Raw genomic sequence first — 24,289 nt, 5'->3', positions numbered from 1 at the left:
TACACCAATACCTCGATTGCGCTAAGGTCTGTCAGTGCATCAAACGCATCACCTGTGGATAATCGATGAGATGCACGTGCCGATGGAAGTGCGGGAGCGCACGGGTATGCAGCTGGAGTAAAAGGTGGAACAAGGTGAGGGTTTGTGGGTGTTTGAGAGAAACCACAAATGTATGCAACAAATACACAATAAAGACATGATAACATGGGGAATGAAGGGGGAAAAAAGAAAGCAGTAGAGAAAGGTTCACGGCACCAAAAACAAAGGAAACTGCAATACACAAGAGTTAGCAGTGTAACCGCAGCCGTTAGAAACCGACTAAATGAAAGGTAGTTGATTTATTTATCATCGTCGGCTTGCGCTCTGCCAAGTAATTGCACGTGCACAAGTAGTATTAACAATCTGATGTGTTATATATATATATATATATATATTTATTTATTTATTTAACCTTTCGATGGCGAAAGAAGTAAAAGACAAACATACGAGCAAAGGGGAGGCACACCAGCGCTTTCACAAAAACCACTTTTTTTTTTAAAAAAAGACGAATGGGGTTGGATGAATGGAAGTGAGCAACATGGCAATGCTATAGGAAAAAAGAAAGCATAAAGGAAATGACACATCAGCGCACAAAGTTTCACAGGAAGTTTGCCATAAAAATATCTACATGATTGTACGTCCGTAACCGACGCGTTGCTTATTGGTTTCCTAATAATTAACGTTCTGACTTACATTTCATTTCTCTTAGTTCTGCTCTGGGTTTGACAGCGTTTTGTCCAACCCCTGTGAAGGGTTACTTAGACACACAAAAACAAATGAACCAAAGAAGGGCACAAAAAAAGGATAATAAAAGAAAAAAGCAAGGAAAACCTTCAGAAACACACACACACACGAAAAAAAAGTAAGCTAAAAAAGTGCTAGGAGAAAAAATAAATAGTGATAACAATCGTTACAACAATAATTCTAAAAATAAATATATGTGCCTTGCCACCCAAAGGCTGTTGCGGCGGCAGGGGGAGGCAGGTAATCGTGTGAGAGCGTGACTTAGCGAACAAACTTAAATAATAGTAATGGTAGTAGGGAGAGAAGTTCAAAAAAGAAAGGAAGGGTCAAGGGACGTTGGAACAAAAGAAAAAACGGATGTTCGCCTGCGCTTTGCACATCATTATATGTCGCCTCCCACACGTAACTCTCCTCCTCAATTGCAATGGTGTGTAACATGTTTTCGTCTCGTCTTTTTTTTTTCCGTCACTCATCATGATTATATTATTATGTATAAAACTTGGCGTTGAGTTACCTTTCTAACGCCACTTTAACCTTGTACCGTCTCACCTACACATATACACGCATGCGTATGTTACTTCCTGTGACCAAAAACAAAAATAACGTGATCAACCGGCAACGCTATCCTACTCTATTCTATGCACCACGCGTGAAATTACGCGAAAGCCGCACAAATCCATTCAGAGCCTCTTTCCTTTTCCTCTTCACTCCTTCTCTACCTCCTCGATCGCACCGTTTCATTCCTTGTTCTTTTTTTTTCTTATGTATTTTCCCTTCAGTAACAAACTCAAAGGGGTTCCCTTTTCTACTTCCCTTTGCATTTCTTTTTTTCTTTTCTTTTCTCCTTCTCCTTCTCCTCCTCTTCCAAACCAACCCATTCATTCGCCTCGACTCTACCTACGTTAAAGCGATCACCCCCCCCCCAAAAAAAAGCTAATAGTAACAACCCAAAAAGCATATTCACCGTTTTCCCCACGTAGTAACTATTCCATAAATGATGCGTTAATGCATAAATTAACGATTGCACAGATTTGTTAATTTTCTACCCAGGCCGTAAGCACCGCGTAGAAGGGGAAAAAGTGGAAGTTTGCTGAAGGAAAATTAGCAAGCCACCACTACGGTTTTGATAGAGCTCCATTAGCAGTTTCCATTGTTTCATTATCCACGTCGCTGCTGGAATCAACGCTGGCGAGCGTCCGTTTATTTCGCTGACAGCAAAAAATTCCCGCTAATAAATAAACGGCGGCGCTAAGCGCGCCAGAAACAGAAAGGGCCGCTGCACAACCGACATCACACAGCTCCGTGAAGACGGGGCCTTTGCCTGGGTCAAAGTTGACTGTGTACTTCACAATAGGAGCCACAAGCTCAGCGTTACTGTCGATAGTCCTAAGGATGTCCTGAGCTGTTGCCATCCATCCTGGGGGTCGAACCATAAGATTAAGTGCATTTGCCTTAATTAAATCACCGACCCATGTATCTGCTTCACCGAGGCCGATAACATACTTCACAATAAGATTAGGGCCACCATGAACCATGGTAAACTCACCATCAATTCCCACATACTCACGGAAACACTTGTGCAACTCGTTGCCAAACTCTTTGTTGAAACCACTACCGATTTGCAAGTTTTCACCTCGTGTCCGGTCATTGAAAAGCACAGCGAAGTTCCCAACAAAATAGGCCGCTACAGTAACCAGCAACCGCCGCGATCCGTTTGTTACGGGAGCATAACCAATCTGCCGAGGTGCGGGCGTTGGAAAGAGAAGCGGGCCGCAGACATACATGGGCACAGAGCCAGCGAGACACATGTATCCACCACTTCTCTTGAAGAGGAAAGACATATACTCGGCACAATCCGTGTAAAAGGGCGTGTCGTAGAAGTTAACATCCGCGGAAGCCTTGGTGAGATTTCTGCTAATACTGAGCAGCCCGCGACAAAAACTGCTGTTTGTACCACTGTTTGTCCTCCACTTCTCCGGCATCCGTGACATGTCCCACATCGCATCTTTGGCAGCATCTTCATAACTCCTCGATGCGGCCCAAATGCACATCGTCCTCTCCCTTGCGCAGTGGTGCAGCAGGTAGCAGTTTGATACATGACCACTGCCACACGCGCCACCCGTCATACCATTTAGGGGTTCAACTCCCTTACTGCTTAAATTCCCTGAGAGACACTTACAGAAGTTTTCTGCGCACGTGCCCACCTGTTCAAATCCGCACTTCTCCGCCTGCGTGTACGATACGTCCGGAACGAGCTCCCGTCCCAATGAGGTTGGGGGAAAAACTGTACTCGTGTTTGTGTCCGATGGCGGTGGAAGATCGTCATCATCGTCCAAACCATCCGGTGGAAGGCCATCGGGTGACAGTGAGGGGTCGTCCCCCGGGTCCAGTCCTTCACCAACATCATCCAACAGTTCTTCATCGTGATATTCAGGCAGTCCATTCGGTTCTTCATGATCGTCAGCACTACCACTCACTAAACGGAATTTTTCGCTGCCCAGGGCTAACAGAAGCATGAAACATGCTGTGCGAGGCAGCATATGGGAAGACTTGTATTTTTTTTCCCCCTCTCTAACCTTCTGCTTTCGTGTGATTCGACCAGAGAACAGAAGGTCGGTTACTGACTTCGTCTGTTGCTGCGGTCAGGTGGTATGCCGCACGTTAAATGTAATAGGAGCAGTTGTGAAACTTTCACGACAACAGAAAGAAGGAGGAAAACCAAAACATAGGCAAGGGGGCTGTTTACCTGCGTAGTTGCAATCACTCATATTAAGGGAAAGGATGAGGAGAGAGAAGTTCATGCTTTTAAAAATTCCAGTACACTACTTTTTGTTACTCCTTTTCCAGTGAGTACTTCGCAGGCGCATACCAAAACAATGCGAGTCACCAGATGTGAAAAGCACGATAAAAAAAGGAAACAAGCAAAAAAGAAAAAGATTTTTTCTTTTCGTTGAAAAACTTACATAACTACATGTGAGCTGCACAATCTAGACACAATTTTCCTCTTGACAGAAATAAATACAACCCACCTCCATTGAGTTGTATACACATGGGCATCACTCGCAGATCACAAGCTTCAGACATGCGCCCCCTCATCCGTCCCCCATATTTACATTTAGTTCTTTGGCGTCCCCACCAGATATTCAGTTTGTGGAGAAAAGCGCCTCAAAGACCTTTGGAAGTATGCAGCATGACGTGCACGCCTCTCATTCCTCAGTTGCACTGCTGTGTTTCTAAAGGGGTCTAGCAACCTCCTTGAGTAACCGAACATCAGATGGTGCGAGCTTTGATCCGACGTAGAAAGATGTCGCACCGTTCGCAGAGGAAGCAGTTCCTGCCGCCGTGCTAAACACATGGCATGATGGACAACCTTCATCTGGTGTGAGAGCTCCGGTGGCACGGGTTCCCAAAGGTAATGGTCAACTAAAACATTGTCTTTGGTATAGAACGGCACCCAGCCCTTCACGCGACCTGTGCGACGGTCCAGCAGATTGATTAGTTTGTTGAGGTTGAGGACTCGGCGGCGCTCGATGCGCCAGGTGAAGGAAAGTGAGCGGAACACAAAGCGATCCACAGCCGCGCGGAGGGCGATGTCACCCTCCAGCCTCCTCAACCTCCACATGCGCCTCATTTCCATAAGCACGTACGCGATAATCCTTTTCGCTCGGTTTTGCTCGTCGAGGAGCCGCTGGAAACTTCCTGCCAACTGAGCTTCCAACCCGCCGCCACGTTTCGGGCCCCCACGGGGAGAAGCACCCAAGCCGTTTGAGTGCGCAACATCCCTCCCTCTGTTATCTCTGAAACCTCGCACTGCACCGACACCGTGACCCGAGAGGGAACCGCCAGTGGTGGAGTTGGAGGATACAAATGTCTCACGTGCCCCCCCTAACCCAGTTCCTTTGATGCTGAATTCGTTTCTGCCTCCTGTTAGAGCCGTGAAGTTGGTATCGTCCCCGTTCACCCTCTGAATGGCACGTTGAACGATGTCGTCGATGACACAGTCGTAGCGAGTGGGGTCTCGAATGAAGAGGTCCCGTGCCTCTTCCCCCGCAACTTTGAGGTCTCTTACCTCTTCCACAACATCAGGAGCACAAAGTAAGGGGAGGGATGTGATACCTGCCTTATCCGCATAACTGGAGGCACGTTTGCTACCTCCAGAGACTCCAGTACCTCCTTGCTGTCCGAATACTGCTCTCTGGTTCCCCCTCCTGTTGCGGACGAAGCACGTCTTCGCCACGTCGTGAAGATCATCACGAAGTGATTCTACAATGTTTTCGGCTTGACCATTGGAGGTTAATGCGCCGGACAGTCTCGACATCTTCCCATAGTAATTGTCCCTGGCAGCGGTCGATACTAGCGTGCCTGCAACCATGTCGTCGGGAACGTACACAGCCACACGGCCGTGGGTGTTTGACTTGGTGCATACTTTTTGACGATCCGGAAAGAGGTGGCGTTGTACGCCCTGCACACCTTTGCGCAACAGTGAACTATATTCTGTAACCCCCTTTTCCATAATGAAGCCCGTTGGTGCCTCTGCGTCCTTCTTTTCACTCACCCTAACCTGGTCCAATAGATGTTTCAGCGCTGATGCTGAAACGCTCTTACTATCGGCACGAGGCGTTACTGACGACCTCCACGATGACTTATCATCGACTGATGCAATAAAGGAGCTTCTCGTGGCGCTGAGGACCCCCCTATGGGACGGTTGGCCGCGTGGGGTGTGGGAAGTGCTGTCGCTTCCTCTACAACTTTCGGTTGCAGTGGTATCACCGTGTTGTTCACCATCTGTCACTGTGCCTGAACTTGCTTGGAAACGGCCGCTGGTGGGTGGAGTCCTTAGGCTGTACCTCTTCATTTTCGCACTCCCGTAGACTGACGTCTTCGACAAGCTCCGAAGTTTGCTCTTCCTCACTCCACCGTGTTCAACCTCTCTTGAAGAGGTACCGGCACCAATGCTTGCCTCAGTATCAGAGGTTTCCCCGGTATCAGCGCTTGCGCGAGCATCAGAACTTGTCCTCGCCCTGGCACCAGCACCCGCCTTGGCATCAGCTCTTCCTCCGGCATCAGCTCTTGCCTTGCCATCAGCTCCTCTTCCGGCATCAGCCCTTGCCTTGCCATCAGCTCTTCTTCCGGCATCAGCTCCCACCTTGCCATCAGCTCTTCTCCCGGAACCAACGCCCGTCCTGGCTTCAGAGGTCTCATTGGTTGAAATAGAACTTTCACCACCTTGAGCTGCGCTGCCTTCAACCCCTTCCTTTCGACCCTTTCCCCCTTTAGCACCAGGACTGAGTCTTTGTGACCCTACAGCGCTAGAACGGGATACACCTTCTCTCTCTCCACTTCCTCTTCGCGCCCTGGTAGGCGATCTGGGTGTATGTTCGCCATCAGCAGAGGAAGTAGCATTCTTCACACGTTTGCCTTTTCTAGCCAAAGAAACAGCAGCCTCGTCGCCGACTTGCTCAGCGTGCGAAGTCGTTTGTGGCACCCCCGAACTGTCAGAGGGCAACCGACGGGGCGAAACTCCTCCGCGCTCAAAATTACTCGCATCCAAATGCTCTTCGGCTGCGATGCGCCCGAGAAAGGCCGCTGCCATCCCCTCGGCGCTATCCATTTCAGTCAGTTGCCCACCAGACAGTGTGTGCATGTCACCAGAGGTGGGAGCGTTAAGAATTTTGCTAACCAGTTCCTCTTCATCCGCATTACTTGTATCAAGGAGTTTGTCAGCTTCTTCCTTCGGAATTTCACCCGACCCACCAAATGGTTCTTCACCAACCATCCCATGCGAAGGGTCCACTTCTGACCACATGCCACCCTGCAGTATGGTCAACGCAACGCAATTCTTTTCAAATGCCTCATCCTCTTCGTTAGAGAGGGGCACACCCCAGTGATCAACAGGCGCAGTGCCTGTGGGCCAAACCTTTTCAACTGTTTCACGGGTACGACCAACTGCTTGCTGGAAAGAGGCCCTATTCGCTGCTCCACTCGCTTCGCGCGCTCGTGCTCTTGAACGCGATGAGGCCTCTTCACCCTTCGGTTCCCTTTCTCCACGCGGTGGACCAGGGGGTATCGAAGCCTCTCCTTCTTCAGTAAAGCCAGCGCTCTCAGCGGTGGTGCTCTCAGGTGCATTGGCCTCCCACTCCGCACCCCGTGTAGAAGGGTACTTTGATAAGATCGCCGCACAACCGGCCCTCTTTTTAGTACGCCTACCACCTCCAACTGCTACATAGCTGTCAGCTTCCTCATCGAGGATCTTCACCACTTCACCTGCGTCCGCTTCCTTATGGGACACCTCCTCCTTTGTGGTGGCAGTCACTGAAGGCTGAGTAGTGGGTGCCGCATCGCTGACTTCAGCTCTGGTGCCGGCGGTCTCTCGTTCGCTACTAACTTCGGTGGCGGCTACCGGCTCGCCAGCTTCTTTCACTGTGGAGTCCTTGGTAGTACCCGAAACCTTAGTTCGAGCGGATACACCAGATGAAGCTTTTAGTTGAAGCTTTTCTTCCTCGCCTACTGTACCGCCTACCTCACCCCTGGCCGTCCCCTCACGAAAGCTAAGTATTTCACCAAAATCAATTTGTTGCCTTTTTTTGGGACAGAATGTAAGTAGTGATTTGAGACTCCCGGGTGGTGGAGCTATAACGATGCACTCCTGCGGGATTGCATAATTCACGTGTGCACTCATTCTCAATTTGCGGGCCTTAGTCTTCTCAATGTCCACCACCACCGTCAGATTCGTATCTGACTGATTGGTCACATACAGGGTGTAACTGTCATATACTGGAGGACCTCCTGCTGCATTGCGATCCTCTTGATCACCATCCTTTTTCGCCTTACCTTTCTTCCCCTTTCGTTTACCTTCCAGAGTCTTTTCATCGTTCGAAGCTTCCTCGTTTCGACCTCTAATGAAGAAAACAACACCGTTGTTCATGTCTCTCGCAAACACCAACGCATCGACAGGGATTTGTGAGAGAAAAGATGGGGACGGCACTTCCTCCACTGGGGTCGGCGCGGAGGAAAGTGGCGACATACTTTCTACCACTGACTGCAACCAGGACTTTTTCTCTGCTTCCTCTGTTTCCTCCTCTTCCTCCCGACGAGCTGGTAAAACAAACTCAACCTCTTGTCTTGGTGTCGGTGCCCGAGATGCTTCGCTGGCCACCCCTCCCCATTTTTTGATGATCAACTCGTCCTTAACACTGTTAGCAGCTCGTTTGCGCTTGTCATCCATGTGCTGTGTAAGCAGATTTTCTATTTCCGCCTCGTACTCGTCATCCGTCTTACCCCTCATTAGGTGCTTGTTTTGGATATCGCGGAAAAATTGCCTGTAGTCATAGGCTTTGTACAGCTCCCCCAGAACGGTGAACACTTCGGGATCAAGATGATCTATAACGACTGTACTTGGATTATGTGAACCTCGCCACGGTGCTGCCGCCGTCGGTAGCGCCCTATCTGAAATATGCTGCTCCAAACTAAATGATTCCCGGTCTTCAAACATCCCCGATGGCGGCCGACTAGAAGTAAACGACAGCTCTTTGCACCCGCTGTCAATCTTACTGGGTGAGTTAAGACCAATCGTGCCCGACAGCGCACCGGATAATTGTTGCGTGCAGAAAGAGTCTCTCGCGGGCTGCAACCTATTGGACGTGCTTCGAAAGGTCGTTCCGAGTTGCGCGCCACTGAACGCACCAAACGCTTCCGCCGCCGCAGCTTCCTCCACAGTAGCCTTAGCAGCATCATACATGAATTTCAGCAGCTTCAGATCCCTGGTTTCCCCCGTGGCAATGGGAAACGACTCACTACTTAAGGAGAAGTTAACAATGCTGCTGTCCATCTCCACGCGTGACGAGCAAAGAGTTGCGTTCCCTGACGAGGATGCCCCGCGTACTCCGCTCGTCCTAGTCTCTCTCGCAGCACTGGTAGAAGTTATAGCCTGACTCCTTCGCTGTGACACAGCCACAGGTGACTTCTCACATTCTTCTTCTTCACCTGTCCCGACAGTTTCCCCGAACTGCTCTTCAGAACAGGGAGGTTCCTCAAGGGAGTCTATGAGCCACATCACTTCATCCAAATTAGAGTTGACCCGTTTCCCCAGCAACGAGGCATGAGGCGGATCGTTTGCCCGCTTGGTTCGCTCTTTCATCAACCGGGCCATCATTTCTCTGTTAGCCCGCTCCAGATCTTCCAGAGACAAATATGGAGGTATCTCCCGCGCGGAAAAGGGAACTTCAGAATATTTGTCGCTGTGGTAAACAGGAAGTTCGGATACTTCGAGCACACTACCCAATGTAAGCTCTAACTCGTCAAGTATGTTGTAGTTCCGTCCAACGAAGAGAATCAACTTCGAAATTTCCAGCTTAACCATGGCGCGTCGACGTTCCTCTCGGGATATCACCTCTGCACATCTTCCGCGTGCAACGTCGACCACCTTGTCAGCCTTTTCAACAGCCGCCTTCACTACATCAAGCCGCCGCTGAAGTTCAACCTCAACGGCGTTAACCGCGGTAGCTGTTCCTCTAGGTGAACTATTGCGTGCCTGAGAAATGTCGACTCGCCCCCGTTCTGACGCCATGCGCGCAATGTGCGACACCTCTCGCGCATCTGATGAAATCATTGTTGCCCTAGTCACCTCTCCGGATGTCTCCTCTTCCTTGCGCCAGGAGACGCTCGTAGGCACCGAGTCTGGAGTTGCACATGCTACCTGGTTGATTTTGTGAGCCGCTGAATCCGGTGTATGCTGGGGCCTAAACTCTAGCATGAGTTCTTGCTCTAAGTATATGCAATGCTGCCTCTCCAATGTAAACCTTTTGTTTTCTTTCGTCACTAGGAATGCACACGTTTGTTCGCAACTCTGAGCGGTGTTTCTGCTTCCGCTTGGTTGTTGAATCACGATTAAGAAACTTTTCAACTTTAGCACCCCCTTCCTTATTACTACTATTGCATAAAGTAGCAAAACAAAGAAGAAGCAAAAAAAAAATTACTGGTGCCCGCTATGTAAGAGGAGGAGGAGAGTACGACGGCCAAACGCACCGCCCAAAGCCACAGCGAATTCGAAGACACACGAACTGAACTGGACAGTTCAGATAATATTCTACCCACACCTTGCAGAAAGAATAAAAATAGTACTGTTCCTCTTTACTTCCCTAACCGCAATTCACCCGCTTCCTCTGCTTTGTAGCGATAATGACTCTTGGGTTAGCGCTCTGTGAATCCGGTCCACCTTCTGTTTTTTATACTTAACCGTTGCCGGCTTTCTTTTTTTAGCCGATGCGTACTTTACAACACCCACCGACGGAGTTGACTCGCAGGCAGACGCTAAGTGCGTTAAGGAGCTAAAGGGACAGTGGCACCACAACAGAGTGGGGGTATATTATCTTCTCTTGCAGAATCGCCCGTACTTCCTTCAAAACGAACTGAGATATGATGCTCTCATCTATGAACACCATGTCTTCTGCATCATCCGAGCCTATGCGGCTGCTCCCTACATGCGTCCATGCATCCGATGTATCTAAGTCGTCACCGGCGTTCTGACCGCTGGTGGGAAATTCTGCCATGTGCTGAGAACTCGGTCGCCGCTCCCCGAACACCGCCATGACATTCATTCTATTAAGTGGTGATGTGAATAGCTTTCCCGGTTCCATCCATACGCGGCACGTGTTGCGATGTAAGTTAATGCACAAGTGGAAGTCCATATCCATTTTCGAAAAGTGTAACTGCAGTGGCATCCGCACGGGGATGGCGATGGGCCCCAGTGGAACATCGTGTCGCAGCACGGAGGCCACGGAAACCCGCATGGGTCCACCGTATGTTACATGTAAACAAACGTACAACCCCTTTGGACCAAAATACGCGGCGAAGGCGTCCTTCACCGGTGCGCTTGAGCTATTGATCGGAGACTGGCCGTTTCCCGGGCGTATCCCGGACGCCGGCGGCACTGACGGAGTCGGCATCCCACCATGGTTGCCCACAATGCCTGAGTCCGTTTCGCTAATCCCATCCATCATAGTGACAGATGATGCAGGTGAGGGACGAAGAAAGAAAGGTGTCGTGGCTCCACCGCCGCATGTACCGCTTGAGATGGTTCCCCCAAAGTCCTGTTGCCCTAGTGGGGCCTCAAAAGATAGAGGGGTGCTACTGGCAAACTCCACAGCGTCGTCCAACTCAACTACTTCAATGAAGGGAGGAACATTTCCCCACTCGATGTTTGTAACTCGTAGTGATTCGACGCCACAAGCGGCGTCAGCACTCGCAGTCTCTTGACCTCCGCTTGCATTGACAGATTGGTTCGCAGCGCGCCGCAGCAGAAGCTCCTCCTCAAGCTTTGCATTAAGAAGGGCGCATATCGCCTCTGCGGCCGTCACGTCAAGACGGTCCCAGTTGAATTGCAGAAGCATACTACAAAACAGCTCGTCTTCCTCACTGCACTACAATTCCTTCGGCGACCAACAAAGAAACATAGAGCAAAACAGTAACGAGAAAGCTTGACAATATCCACGAATCAACAACCTGAGGGCAGTGTGCAGACAGGTTGACAAAGAGAGTACCAGATTTGGCAAGACGGCGTCGCTTTTGCCCCTCACGTAGCCCCTCTGTCACCGGGCTCGGATGGCGAATAACAAAAAAATATGGGAGGTTCTCTAAACTTCTGCTGATTTCGCGAAACTTCTTGAAGCAAACAAACGTGTTCCTTCCTCGTTCACTTTGTTTCTCATGTCATCCTTCTTCTATTCTTTTTCCTCTCTTCTGTCGCACTACCTGTAGCTCAAAAAACTTCCGTGACAGAGGGCAGCGCACAAATCTGGTAGGGTCTTTGTCAACTACTCGTTTGCTCGCAAATCGTACACGCCCTCACCAATACAAAGACAAACAAGCACAGAAGAGTCTTTGACTTCATTGAAAACAATAATTAAAGTGGAGAGAACTACGGAAGACTGAGAGAGCCGATAACACCCTTACCGTCCCTGCGCCTAATCATACATATATACTTCTTCACCCTTTCCCCTTAATCTTACCATCCCTCAGCCTAACAAGGTATGCCACTGAAGCTAGGGCCATGTAAACGGTTCTGGCGGTGGCGCGTCATCACTGCTGTTCCATCCCAAGTCCGTTATGACCTTGGGTTTTCCTTCCGCAGGGTTTGTGTCCCGCAGAAGGCATATAGACGAAGGATTTTCCTTCAGTGGTACGAACCGCTTGTCAACGTCGTGAGTAATGACAGCAAACTGGCGTGCGGTTATACGGGCCGGGTTCGATAGTATCACGAAATTAGCTTCCGGCTCCCTCTTCTTTTCCGTTTCCTGCTCCTTGGTGGCGCCGGATTGCGATGCTGCGGCATTAGCGGCACCACCAGTCCCTCCCGTTCCTTGATTCTTTCCAGCCACCGCCGAGCGCTTTAAGCGTACAAACTCCTCTTCTTTCTTTGTTGTAGACAGGATCACCGCCTTGACAGCAGCGGCCTTTGCTTCTTTCTTCTCAGCCAAAACACTCTTAGGGAGGGCGAAGCGACTTGCGGGTGCATTGGATTTGAAGACATACTCTGGCACCTCAAGGTCGCTGTTAAGGCCAATGAAACAGGTTGGACGCATGGCTAGTGTGATCATCAGGAGATACGGGAACCAGTACCAGTGCTGCAGGAATACAAACATGCCCACAACAGCCTTATCGAGACGATGCCGCTGCCGATGAAGAGCAAAGGTGCAGTTGCGCCCCCCTGCGTCTAAGAGACCTGTGGCTATAATGCAACCGAACTTGGAGCACATATCTTCCTTGCGGCCCGCGATTATTTTAGTAAAAATATCGCGTAGCTCCTTCACCTTTGGATTCTCCACTTCCGTTACTTGGACCATAACCAGAGCAAGGGCAATGTACGCTCCCTGACGAACAAAATCTACAATGTCATCTTTCAGTCCCCACAGTATATCAATAACTTCTGGCATTCCAGTTCCCGCAGCGGCGACGGCAAGCGCCATTCCTACACCATATCTTATGTGTGGGTTATAGCTGTCCACAAGCACGCGGGTCAGCTCCACGCACAATGCGGGATCCTTTATTGTGAGAAATCCGATCATCGTAGCAGCGTGTCGGCGGACGTCATCGGAGGTGTCCTTCACCGTTACACTAAGAAGGCGTTCCAACACTTTTGTGTTTTCAGCCCCTGCGTAACCTAAGCCGAGCATGAAACAACCACCCAACCGTACCCATGGATCGGAGTCTTCGAGGAGCTCGTTCGCCGTAGACCAGCACTCATCCTCACGACCCAACATCATCAGCGCCATAGCCATGGATATGCCACGGATAGTTTTTTCTTTTTGGTTATCCTCAGAAGCGAGGGCCCTGAGGTTTCCAATGGCGCCCAAGTTGCCGCTTCCCATCATGAGCAAACCGATACCAAGCGCCGCTCCTTCACTGGCCACGGCATCACATCCGCCCACACAGGTGAAGAGGGAATCGTGCAACTTCTCGTCCTTCAACCCCATGGCTGCAAGGCCGATGCCCAGCGATGCGCCGTGAATAATGTGCTCACTTGCGCTGAACTTGCGAAGCATTTCCTTCAAGTAAAGAATTATTTCCTGATTGCGGCCCACGCCAACGGGGGCATGAATGAGTCCAAGAGCATAAAGCGAACCCGCCTCCGAGTGTGGGAGCACCCCGATGTTGTCCTTAGGGAGATATGAATCCATTATTTTGAGTGCCTCATTAACATGTCCGTAGTGGAGTGCCCCGATAGAGGCTGTAGCGATGAACTTACCCCAGTAAGTGGCACCACCAAACCATTCCATATCGTTGCGCAAAAATGTGTGAATCGTAGTTCCGCAGTACATCAGTGCATGGGCTATTGTGAGAGCATTATGGGGCACGGCCTTGCGCTGGTCGGTAGTCTGCTTGATACGGTTGAGAACATTGCTATCCGCTTTGCATTGACCGGACAAGAACTGGAGGTAAAGTGACGCTGTTAACTCACCAGTAAGAGCGGAAAGAAGCTTCTGATGCACTTCAGATATGTCCTTTTTGTCGCCCTCCTGCGTTGTCTGGCCTGCAGCTGCCTGTGACGAAGTCGAATGATCGGCCCCACTGCCGGACTTGTCTTCGGTAGCCGTTTCCACCCGCTGCACTTGTGACGGCGCGGGTATAGAAAGAGTTGCCCTCTTTTCTATGAGACCCGCAACAGCGGAAAGAAACTCTTGATTGCCGTACTCGTGCAAATCGAAGGCGAGTTGGTATGCAGTTGCCTTATCACCCGACCGGATTAGGTCCTCAATAAGGTCAGCAGTTCCGGTCGAGTCTCCCAGGAAGAGAAGACACTGTGCCTGAGAAAAGTAGTCGACGGTGGTTAAACCACCTTGTGCGTACAAAACGGAAAGAAGTTTTAAAATTTCCCGTCGGAAAGCGATATCACGTAGAAGAACACTCGCCACCTCGAATGTGAAATTCAAGATCGCCGCAGACTTGGTAGATTTGATGTGCTGACGCAGAACCTTTTCAAGAAAGTCCAGGCGCCGTGCACGAATGGTAAATCCAACAAGTTCCTTCACTGGCATGCCTTCTTGGCCAATCCATTTGCTGGTGAGGGCTGTGAAAAGCGACTCAAGGCGAGGGTCGAGTTCTTCACGCGCGCCTTCTGGCTTCTGTTGGTACTCCACAAATTTGTCAATGCAGCAACTGAGAATGGTGTCAGTGAAGAGTGAGCGCTCGACATAGCTGAACGCGGGCCCGGCAGCGAGGGCGCAATGCACAGAGTCATTATACGCACCAAGGTGAAAGTAAACATGCGAAGCAATAAGAGCAGCGAGGGCCCGCGTTTCTTCTGCCAAATCACTCGATTCACTCAGACTCTCAATTAAAGGAAGGTCATCACTTATCTCACACCAATACGTGTCCACCAAGGGTCGCAGGCGCTTCAACGCAAACTGCAGCACATCCGAGTCTGATTCTCGTAGTAGTGCCAAAACACCTTTGGACGATGAGAGTCCGACGGCCATTGGGTCCTTTTTTTTTCAAAAAATTATCTCTTCAATTTATATTACTTTTTGAGGGTATCCCTTCTCCGCAACACAGTAAATATAAATACGTGCCTTCCCTCTTCTTTCTTAACTTCGGTGCCTTAATCTCCGTGCAAAGCGATACCCCTTGTTGTTGTTACGCTTGTGGCAGAGAAACTTTCCCTCCTGCGTACCTGTCTTCTCTCGTCTTCTCGTGTCAATCAATTTCTTCCGATAGCGGTAAAACGTTGAAAAAAAATAAATGCGTCGGTTCGCCCCCCAAAAGCAAGTGCACGGGTTGAATCGTGATGCAGATTTGCAAAAGAACGATGAAGAGAACAGGACACATAGATGAAAAAGAACGTTTGTATGTCCATGGTACCCTAACTTGAAGTGGTGATAGCACGGCAGTATGCAGGCAAGGGGGACGCACGTACTGCCTGTAGAGTGAGGGGAGGGGAAAAAATAAAAATAAAATAAAACACCTGTTCATTTGCCCTTTCAGCGGTGTGTTTAATCGCTAGTTAACGTTTTTATGGACCTCACCGCTTCTTCTTCGACCTCTTCTGCGGCGTCGCCACAACACGGTCGAAACGAGCGACAAAAAAACCATTGGTTGCGTCCACTTCGGGGTCACACCGAATGGTGTACTCAAGTGGAAACGTATCACTGTCGTTCCTCCACCCACGCGTCCGCCACGTCGTCGGCATGATGTTGCTAAGTGCCCACCCACGAGCCTGTACCCGCTCGTCCTGTAGAACCTGCCGCACTACCTCCTCGTTTTCTGCCTCATGCACTGAGCATGTGGAGTACACAACCGTGCGACAATTGTCAAAGGAAAGAAGTGAGTGGGCAAGTAATTTGCGCTGAAGCCGGGCAAGGCCCATCACGCGCTCCATGTTGCTTGCAAACCCGACTCCTTGAGCCTCTGCAGTTATGGTGCCCACTTCCCCACCAACAGCGGTCTCGCTCACCCCTTCCTCAGCAGTTTCTTGACGAACAACATCGTTAGTGTAGATACCGCTGCCATCCACAGCAACGCATTGCTTCCGCAAAAGGGCCACATCCACTCTTGTCAGCACGCCACTGGCACTGCAACTTGGGTCCAGCAAAATTCCTTCCGTCACCTCACGATCGTCTTGTGCCATCTTCAGAAAGTCCATATTAACCACGTTTGTGTAATCAGCGGCCCCCAAGCTCTGCACGCGATGCCTCAACAACTCAGCTCGCTTGTCGTCACGTTCAATCGCCATTATCTTCACATGAGGCGCACCCAGGGCTGCCAGCTGAGTTGTCTTATTCCCAGGAGCCGCACAGGCGTCAACAACATATTCCAATGGTTCAGCCGGTTTGCTATCACCTTCACCTTCTCCAGAAGCAGAGAAGGACGTGATAACCTCCACGGCATTAAGGAGCACACAAACAGGAAGACACGATGCACGGTCCTGTAGCACAAGTTGTCCACTTCGAACGGCCGGATGGGCGTGTAGATCGGTACCTGGTGGGAAAACTAGCAGTGACGGTACAACAGGATCCAAGGTAAAGGGTGGCAGTACACGAATTCCAGCTGCACGATGTCGATGATCGCGCCTACTATGATCGTTTCCTGTACAGTTTTCCGTATTGTTACGCTCGCGTTTCGCGGAGGCACGGCGAAGACGTTCCACCAGGCTGTCCACATCAATCTTCAGCGTGTTCACTCGCGCATAACGCGGAATCAGACAACCCAGTCCCTGGGTGTTGTCACCGGCACCTTCACCATCAGAAACAAAATGTTTCCCAAGCGAGCCGCCATCAACACCGTTGTGTTTGACCCTTCCCCCATCATTATTATGATCGCCGGTGCGTGCACAGGGGCCAGCTTCCTCGTCTGTCAATAGCTCCCCGGCGCGTGGGGGAATAACATGGTGCTTCTTCACACGTTCGTATGCCTCCTGAAGATAGGACACCGACTTTTGAATAGCCTGCGCGGTCGTATCACGGTTGGTGTTGACTCCCTTTCCAAGCACAGCGTCATAAGCCATGCAAATCGCAAAATCTCTATTGGCCCGTGGGTAATATTGAAAGAATTCTGCTTGCTCGAGGACATCCTGGAGAAGGTCATAATGCCGCAGAGTCTCGCACACAACAGCGTACGTTTGGCGCTTCTTCTGCATTTCCTTACGCAAACACAGCGCTTTGGCAGTGCCGGTTCCTTCACGCACAGCCCGCACAATTTCACTTGCTTGTCGATAAACATCCATCGCCAATTGTTTCCTTCTTGCTTGATCACTGCCCCCCGCCAATAACTGAGGCACTCCACATCCGTAACGAGATAGATTGATCCGATAAGAAGCAAATTAGTAGGAATATAAATGGGACAGAGAGAATCAACTCAAAACAACTTAATAATAATAAGGGGAGTTTGCTACGGGGTTTAAGACGGACGAGGGGATGCCTCAGCTGAGAGAGCGCAAGTGGACGAGTGGGCTGCCACATAGGAGCCCAACTTTAAATTTGCAACCGGGAGGATTAGCGAGACGATCGGTGCCCGCTCCCCTGCCTTCCCGGCAACTGTATTAGCGGAAACAGTTTAATCGACATGAGTCCATAATTTAACAAAACACGTATCATTCTCCAACACTTTTGATGATTTTAGCCAACCTGCTCCAAAATAACAAGTGTTCGGTTTGTGAAGATACACCCTATTGCCCGCTTCAATAATGTTATGAATGTACCTTGTTGCTCGACCAGCGGACAGTACGGTAAAGCGACCCGACAGTCTTTCACCATCCACCTCTTCAGTCGTTTTGCCTGCAGAGCCGCTATGAGAGGCCAGACACACCACAATACTCTGGTTACAGGACGACACACGCAGCACCTGCACAGAGCTGAAGCCGCGATCAAGAAATTGCTCCTGCAACATTTCCTTTTCCGGGATAATATGAGCGTTGACGATGAGCGCACCACCTGGCCTCAGCCGCACCCTGCACAAATCGACAAGATTGGCGTCATGCATCATACATTCCTTTGCGGGATCGTAGCAATCGAGAAACACAACATCATAGGAAAGGCTAATGCACTTCTTGTTGCGCCCTTCGGATCGACCATCGTCGTTACTCTCCTTCAGGACCTCCCTTGCATCTCCAACAATGAAACGATAATTTGGATAACGCTTGTGCCCACGCGTGACGCACCACACTCCTGTGCCTTCGTTCGCCTCGTTCACCAATTCGTCGCACGGCGGCACCTGCTTGTGATCCCGACAAATCTGCAGGACGGTAGGCTCCACTTCCACGACATCAATGCGAACATTGGGTGGGAGGGCCTCATCCAGCCAGTTACCAATTACGTTGGCACCAAGCCCAAGCACTAACACAGAGGGGCCCACAGCTCCGGATTGAGTCTCCACAACTACTTCCTTTGCAGCTGGTGATGTGGAAAGATGTAACGACATGCCACAACTGTTGCACTCATTGAAATCAGTGACTGGGAGGATGTCAACATCAGTTGAGGAAAACGCTGAGTTGACTTGAAGTCGCCTTAAATCCTTTTCCTTACCGGTGCCACCTTTCGCTTGTGACGCAGCGAAAGCTTCACAGGGACACTGCCAAAGGAAGTGCATCAGCAGCCCAAATCGAATCATATGGTTGGGGTAGCACTCCAGTTGCAGCACACGACCGGGCTGGCAAACCGACTGAAGTACAAAGACATAATTTCCGGGATTCTTGTAAGCTTCGTTATCGACAATATGAAGTGTGAGAAGTTTGACGTTGTACCGACGGTTTCCACCCGCACCATCAAGCCCGCTCGACACCACACAATCGGCAACTACGGCGACGTCATCACTCCTACGCAAGCGTTTGTGTCTCGAAAAATTTGTCGATGCAGAAGTAACAGTGCGTATGGTGAGCATTGATTCTACCCAAAACGCACAGTAGCCTCGCAACACATGACACACTCGACATGAAAGTACACGGGAAACACAACTCTCCAAATGAACATCCCTTTTACAACCACTCATTATTCCACAGTTTCTTCTACGCATGTCACACGAGACAGCAGCATTACCGTTTTTGCAGTTGCCGCTACAGGATATAGCACCAACATTAGCATTGTTATTGTGACCACCGTTGCATTCTCCAGGACAGAGCCCGGCTCGTAACTGAGCGTACACCGTTAAGCTGCTGAGGTGCCGTGCTATTTCATCGGGGACGTATTTTTCCACTGCGCGCACGAGTGCATCCTCATGCCGCCCACCCAAACTTTTACCAATGACAGTGGTTGTTGGGGACTGCGTGTCCCCCTTCCGGGAAACATCCTTCAACTTCACCATAATGCGAGCAGCAGGCGGGGTCTAATGGATTACAAAGAAAAACAGCAACGTAAAGAGAAAAAAATTGAGAAGCTTGCTTTCAAAGACAAATTTGGTCCCTTCAAAACGCAAGCTTACATGTGTGCACAGGTTTGTGTATCGCCCAGCAAAAATCATTTGCCCTCCACCTTTCCCCCCCTTACCAACTATCTGTCCGCCCACCGAATGGCTGTGTAACGAGACGCAACTCTCTCGTCGCGAAACCAGGCAGAGGAAACTCCATTGTATCTCATTAGGCTCGTATCTGACTTTTTTTTGTTTGGCGTATTCCAGTATGAGGTTACTCAGCGTTGAACCACAGTGTCAACTGCCCGTCCCGGGATCCCGACACCAAGTAGGTCTCGTCCCCACCACTCACACTGACTCCACAGAGTGTAAGAATAGCGTCACTATGATGTTGGGGTACAACAGGTCGGACCAGCGGTGCGCTAACCGCAGTGGTTGCGCCAGCAGCAGTTGGAGCTAACTGTCCGTTAGAAGACTTCGATGATGGCCTAACTTCCATTGTAGACCCGCTAGTCCTTCTTGCATACGCATACGAGTTGTATGGGGGGAAGACAACAGTCGACGACAGCGCGGAGTTGGAAAGGCACCACCTTCGAATCTGCATATCATCTCCAGCAGTGAAAAGGAGACGGTGTCTCGGCTGAAGGAGCATAGCTCGTGTTGGATTGTTGGGCGTGGCAGGGCGGAGGCTCACACACGACCTACCGGATATAAGATCCATGTGATAGACCATTCCTGAGCGAGTTCCCAGCAAAAGCCCAGGGTGTTCATTTAATTGATGTACGGGCTTACAGGCGGCATCGGGGCTGACACACAAAATAGCATAGGGATTATCAATCGAACGACTACCTTGTATAGGTGCACCGTGTAACCAGTGTTTTTGCAGAAGCAACTCAAAGCGGAGGTCGAACAAGGCAACACCTCCCCCCATGGTCGTAACCGCGGCGCCGTAGGCTCGGCACTCACTGCAAAGTGGGTACACTCCGCTTATTGTACCGAACTCCACCGGTAATATGCTGCCACTCTTCCACACCTCTCGACCCGCTCTATAGTCCATAGCAAACAGTCCTCCCAGTGCACTTGATACGAGCATCACGTCTTCGCTAAGTGCGCATGCTGCTGTCAAAGGGCTGCCGTCAAGTTTGCGCTCTTGCACGACTTTATTGCTCGCTATGTCACAGAGCTGCCACGTGCCGTCTGTGCCTCCGATGCACAACAACGGGCTAACACCGCCTCGAGCAAAGTGTACGAAAAGAAACGTATTTTTGCTAGAGGCGTCACCAACATTAAGGCGTGAGGAGAGGTTTACGCCCGTAGCAGTAACAGACCAGAGCAACGCCTCACCTTTTCCACCCGCGGTCACCAGTGTTCCACTCCCTACTGTGGCGGAACTATAGATGGCGCCACTATGGGCCCGTCGCGTGAAGTACGGAGCAGCGATAGGTTTTAGTTCCTTATCAGCCCAAGTCACACCGGGGTACAAAGCAGGGGACGGTTGGACACTCAGGGATCCAGTCGGAGGACCTAGTAACCACGGTCTTCTTCCAGTTGTGCTCTCAGTAGTGGAAGTAAAGAGTGCGCCGCCAACGATATCACCGTTACTGTCAACACGATTCGTGTACGTTTGCTGACGAAGTAAAAGCCGCTTTTTCTCACGATGAGTTGGTTTGAAAGTCAACCCCCACGCGTAGGCTGCCGTGGCGTCACTGCTGTCGTGAACTGCGGCTGCGTCCAGTGCCGAAGGGGTGCCGGCCCTCACACTAGGGTCAAACGTTACATCAAAAAACGCCGCACGTAAGGGAAAGTTTGGCGGGAAACGTTTCGTTGTCCCATGTTGTAGGATATAATTTGACTGACACTGGACAAAACCACCCGCACCACCGTTGATCACATTCCTTTCAGTGATGCTATTGTCGCTACTGCGTGAACCGTTCATGAAACGCCGAGACAGTTTCGAATCGCCGCCGACAACCCGAACCGTCGGTCGCTCGTCCCGATGCCTCAAGGAAAAAGATGGTCGTTGTGATATTTCATTCACCAGTTCCTCTGGAAGAGATGTAAGAGTTGAAAAGGGTACCTTATATCGTAATAACGGTATCAGGGTGCTTGGCAGTCTCGTGCACACGTCACTCATGCGGTAAGTTTGAGCGACCACCTCCACTAGCTGACGCGCAGCAAGGCTCACCCACTTATCTTTGTCCAATATATGAGGAAGCACGCATTCTGCAAGTGACATGACATCACTCACATCAACTAATTTGCTCGAAGCCACGACAGATACACTTTCGATAGCACGCCGAAGAATAATCGCATCAGTCCGTCTCAACGCTTCCTCCACAAAAAAACGCAGCGTCTTTAGTGGAGGTCGTTGTAGGTTTGTATGACACAATATAGCCTGTGGATATAATTCCCTTTGGACATCAATGGTGGAGGCAATAGCTGTAGTGAGGAACGGAATAAAATCATGCTGTGTCCTCTCTTCACCCAGAAACTTTACCACGTCCACACTACGCTGAAGTGCGGCAATGACAACAGCCGAATGATTGTGCTTGTAAAGTGTCCGCAGAGCATCCCAGCCGCGCTCAAGCAACCTGTTCAGTTGCTCCCCATACGTGCTTTGTCGTTCATTTGATGTAACAAGAGCCTGCTGCTGCTCCATAAAAGACCGTGCCATCAAAAATAACGATGGCAGTTGAGCAGCCACTTCCAATAAAAGTGTAACGTTCTGAGTGTCTGCTTTCGCCACGAGGTCCTCCACGCACGGAAGGATAAGGTCATCGAAGACAGTTGCCTCGCCTGTGGAGAAGGGAATGTTATGACAGATCGTAGACAGCGTACGAAGTGCGAGAACGCGGGCCACAACAGGCAACGTTTCTGTCCTCAAAAAACGCAGCATGTATGGAAGAATTACGTCCGCTTGAACTTCCAACGTACAATGCGGCAGTATCCGCTGAACGATGGAGACAACACGACAACATGTTTCTGACGCCATGAGGTGTAGACCTGCATTAAGAATTATTGGAATAAGCACTAGCACAGTAACCTTTTTGGCGTCACTTGACGGCACCAGTGGAGGAAATTCACCGTCATCAGCTTCACCGTTGTGGCCACTACCACCACCGCTATTGAAACTGCCACGGCACTCCACTTCAGCAAAAATGTCATCCAGCCGAGACCACAGCAGTTGTACCTGATGTTCTGGTGGTCGCGGCAGCAGAGCCGGTAGTATGTCACGGTAGAGGTATTCAAAATAAGGAGGAAACACAGTTGGGGTGTACCTCTCAAGAAGCTGCCGTGACGTTGGGCGAGAATTTGGATTGGTGCACAACATATCCGAAAGCATGCGGCAAAGGTTAGGTGCAAGACCCCGCTCCCGCAGAATACTGTTTATCATTTCTTCACGTTCTCGTTGTGTTTGCAGAGAGCGCAGTTCGAGTACCTCTGACAGGCGAAAGAGGGGTTCCTCGGTGAATATATACACCACGACACACGCCAACGAGAAAATATCCATACCAGGTGTGTGAACAGTCGCGTTGAGGTTCGATGTGTTAACGTTGGTTGGATGATCCACGAATTTCTCTGGTGCCAATGAGCAAATATGGGACTCGTTTGTATCGTAGAAATAGTTGAAGAGTGCTGGATTGTTCGCTGGGAGCAGTGCGGGGTTAAAGGGACAAATATCTGTAATGTAAAGCCAGCCAGAGGTGTTGACCAGAATGTTGTCAACCTTGAGGTCTCCATGAACGGTTCCCCATACTTCGTGCAGCTGAACTGTACCCTGCAACAACTGGTAGGTGGCGAAGAGACGGTTTGCGGTGCTCCAATATGGTCGTGTGGCAAGGCGCTCAGCGAGTGAAAAAGCAACGTAGGGCCGCTGAAGCATGCAAAACCTATCATTTTGTATTTCCATACACGAATAGAAAAGCACATTGCACGGGGGCGGGGTTGTCGCAACCCCGCAGTTGCTGCTATCATGGGAAGAACCGTTACTGGCTGCGGTTTCACACGACCCCGTATTTTGCATGTTAGCTGGCTTCGCTCCCGCCATTCGTCTTTCAATACTCAACAAATGATTATAGCAAAATTCTACAACTTTCTGCTCCTCTTCATTATAAAGTGTGCGAACGAAAACCTTCAAAACAACTTCCGTGCTCCCACCGCGGTTGGACGGACGATGGTGCAGGGCGGATTGGTCCCGATTGTCACCACGAGAAAATGAGTAAAGTGAGCGAAGGGTATCGGAGGGTACAGCTGCACTCGCTTCCTTGGAGCAGCGGAAGGAACGAAAGTAGTTGCGGTGCATACAACTTAGTGGAGCGATAAGTTCTAGTGATGACGTCACATCGGAGACATTTACGACGGTGGCTGCTGCGAGCTGATTTCCCATAACTGCTCCACCCTCTTACTCCCTCTCTCTCTCTCCTCTGTATTTATTGTTTTTCCTAAACCGTGTCTCACCCGACGGTTCAATTTCCCTACGGGGCTCGATACGTCCTGCAACTAAATTTAATATATATATATATATTTATTTATTTATTTAAAAAAGGGATTTGAAGAAAAAAAAAAGCTTTGACCTGTGGAAGTAAGAAACAGGTGCCACCTTTTACAAAAGCAGTGTTTGTTACCGGCCAGCGGCACCACAGGGGGTATTAAAACCGCAGCTTTTGTTGTTAACTTCATGAACCTTCAAACTTTCGGTTTTTTTTACGGATGTATGCCCTTTCATCTTCGTCTAATTCATACACCTTTCGTTGCTCTTTTCGCCTTTCCTCACTTAACTTACTAACAGGTTCTCCAAGCCGCGAGAAATATCGAGAAAAAGTGCTGCAAAAAGTTTATCAAAAAAACATATCAAACAACAAGAGCGAAAAAAAAACATTATTCCCCTCCTTTTTTTTTCTCCCTGGCGGAGGAAGGGGGTGTGTGACTGATGGAAGGGGGTGACAACAAACGGGGAGAAAAAAAAAAAGAAGGAAAGCACACCTTAACATTTAAGATATGAGCCTTGACAAAAAGAAAAAAGAATGTGGATAACTAAGGGGCAAAGCGACAACTTGAAGGCTACGCGAGAAGACACGGCCACGCACAGGCAGGAAACCGACAATCACATACATAAAAAGAAATACGTACACACAGTTCCTTTCACTCAATGCACAAACAAAACAAAAAAAAC

The 24,289-nt window shown here is 49.9% G+C and overlaps 7 protein-coding genes across 7 annotated transcripts; all 7 read right to left on the bottom strand.

Moving 5' to 3' along the window:
• Nucleotides 1-1,898: 1,898 nt before the first annotated feature.
• Nucleotides 1,899-3,323, bottom strand: TEOVI_000476000 (uncharacterized protein; the record flags this gene model as incomplete). Its single annotated transcript, XM_067221090.1, has 1 exon — nt 1,899-3,323. The coding sequence occupies one exon, from the start codon at nt 3,321-3,323 to the stop codon at nt 1,899-1,901; it is 1,425 nt and encodes a 474-aa protein (XP_067077191.1).
• A 575-nt stretch (nt 3,324-3,898) lies between these two features.
• On the bottom strand, nt 3,899-9,535 carry TEOVI_000475900 (uncharacterized protein; the record flags this gene model as incomplete). Its single annotated transcript, XM_067221089.1, has 1 exon — nt 3,899-9,535. The coding sequence occupies one exon, from the start codon at nt 9,533-9,535 to the stop codon at nt 3,899-3,901; it is 5,637 nt and encodes a 1,878-aa protein (XP_067077190.1).
• A 574-nt stretch (nt 9,536-10,109) lies between these two features.
• On the bottom strand, nt 10,110-11,171 carry TEOVI_000475800 (uncharacterized protein; the record flags this gene model as incomplete). Its single annotated transcript, XM_067221088.1, has 1 exon — nt 10,110-11,171. The coding sequence occupies one exon, from the start codon at nt 11,169-11,171 to the stop codon at nt 10,110-10,112; it is 1,062 nt and encodes a 353-aa protein (XP_067077189.1).
• Nucleotides 11,172-11,822: 651 nt separating this feature from the next.
• TEOVI_000475700 (proteasome regulatory non-ATP-ase subunit 2) lies at nt 11,823-14,756 on the bottom strand (the record flags this gene model as incomplete). Its single annotated transcript, XM_067221087.1, has 1 exon — nt 11,823-14,756. The coding sequence occupies one exon, from the start codon at nt 14,754-14,756 to the stop codon at nt 11,823-11,825; it is 2,934 nt and encodes a 977-aa protein (XP_067077188.1).
• Nucleotides 14,757-15,298: 542 nt separating this feature from the next.
• TEOVI_000475600 (NOL1/NOP2/sun family, putative) lies at nt 15,299-16,999 on the bottom strand (the record flags this gene model as incomplete). Its single annotated transcript, XM_067221086.1, has 1 exon — nt 15,299-16,999. The coding sequence occupies one exon, from the start codon at nt 16,997-16,999 to the stop codon at nt 15,299-15,301; it is 1,701 nt and encodes a 566-aa protein (XP_067077187.1).
• Nucleotides 17,000-17,328: 329 nt separating this feature from the next.
• On the bottom strand, nt 17,329-19,071 carry TEOVI_000475500 (methyltransferase domain containing protein, putative; the record flags this gene model as incomplete). Its single annotated transcript, XM_067221085.1, has 1 exon — nt 17,329-19,071. The coding sequence occupies one exon, from the start codon at nt 19,069-19,071 to the stop codon at nt 17,329-17,331; it is 1,743 nt and encodes a 580-aa protein (XP_067077186.1).
• A 319-nt stretch (nt 19,072-19,390) lies between these two features.
• On the bottom strand, nt 19,391-23,503 carry TEOVI_000475400 (protein kinase, putative; the record flags this gene model as incomplete). The annotated part of the gene is made up of 1 exon (XM_067221084.1): nt 19,391-23,503. The coding sequence occupies one exon, from the start codon at nt 23,501-23,503 to the stop codon at nt 19,391-19,393; it is 4,113 nt and encodes a 1,370-aa protein (XP_067077185.1).
• Between the last annotated feature and the right edge of the window lie 786 nt (nt 23,504-24,289).

This window comes from Trypanosoma equiperdum (genome assembly GCF_001457755.1).
Source record: "Trypanosoma equiperdum strain OVI genome assembly, contig: ctg_1316, whole genome shotgun sequence".
NCBI lineage: Eukaryota > Euglenozoa > Kinetoplastea > Trypanosomatida > Trypanosomatidae > Trypanosoma > Trypanosoma equiperdum.
This window is presented reverse-complemented; position numbering and strand designations above follow the sequence as displayed.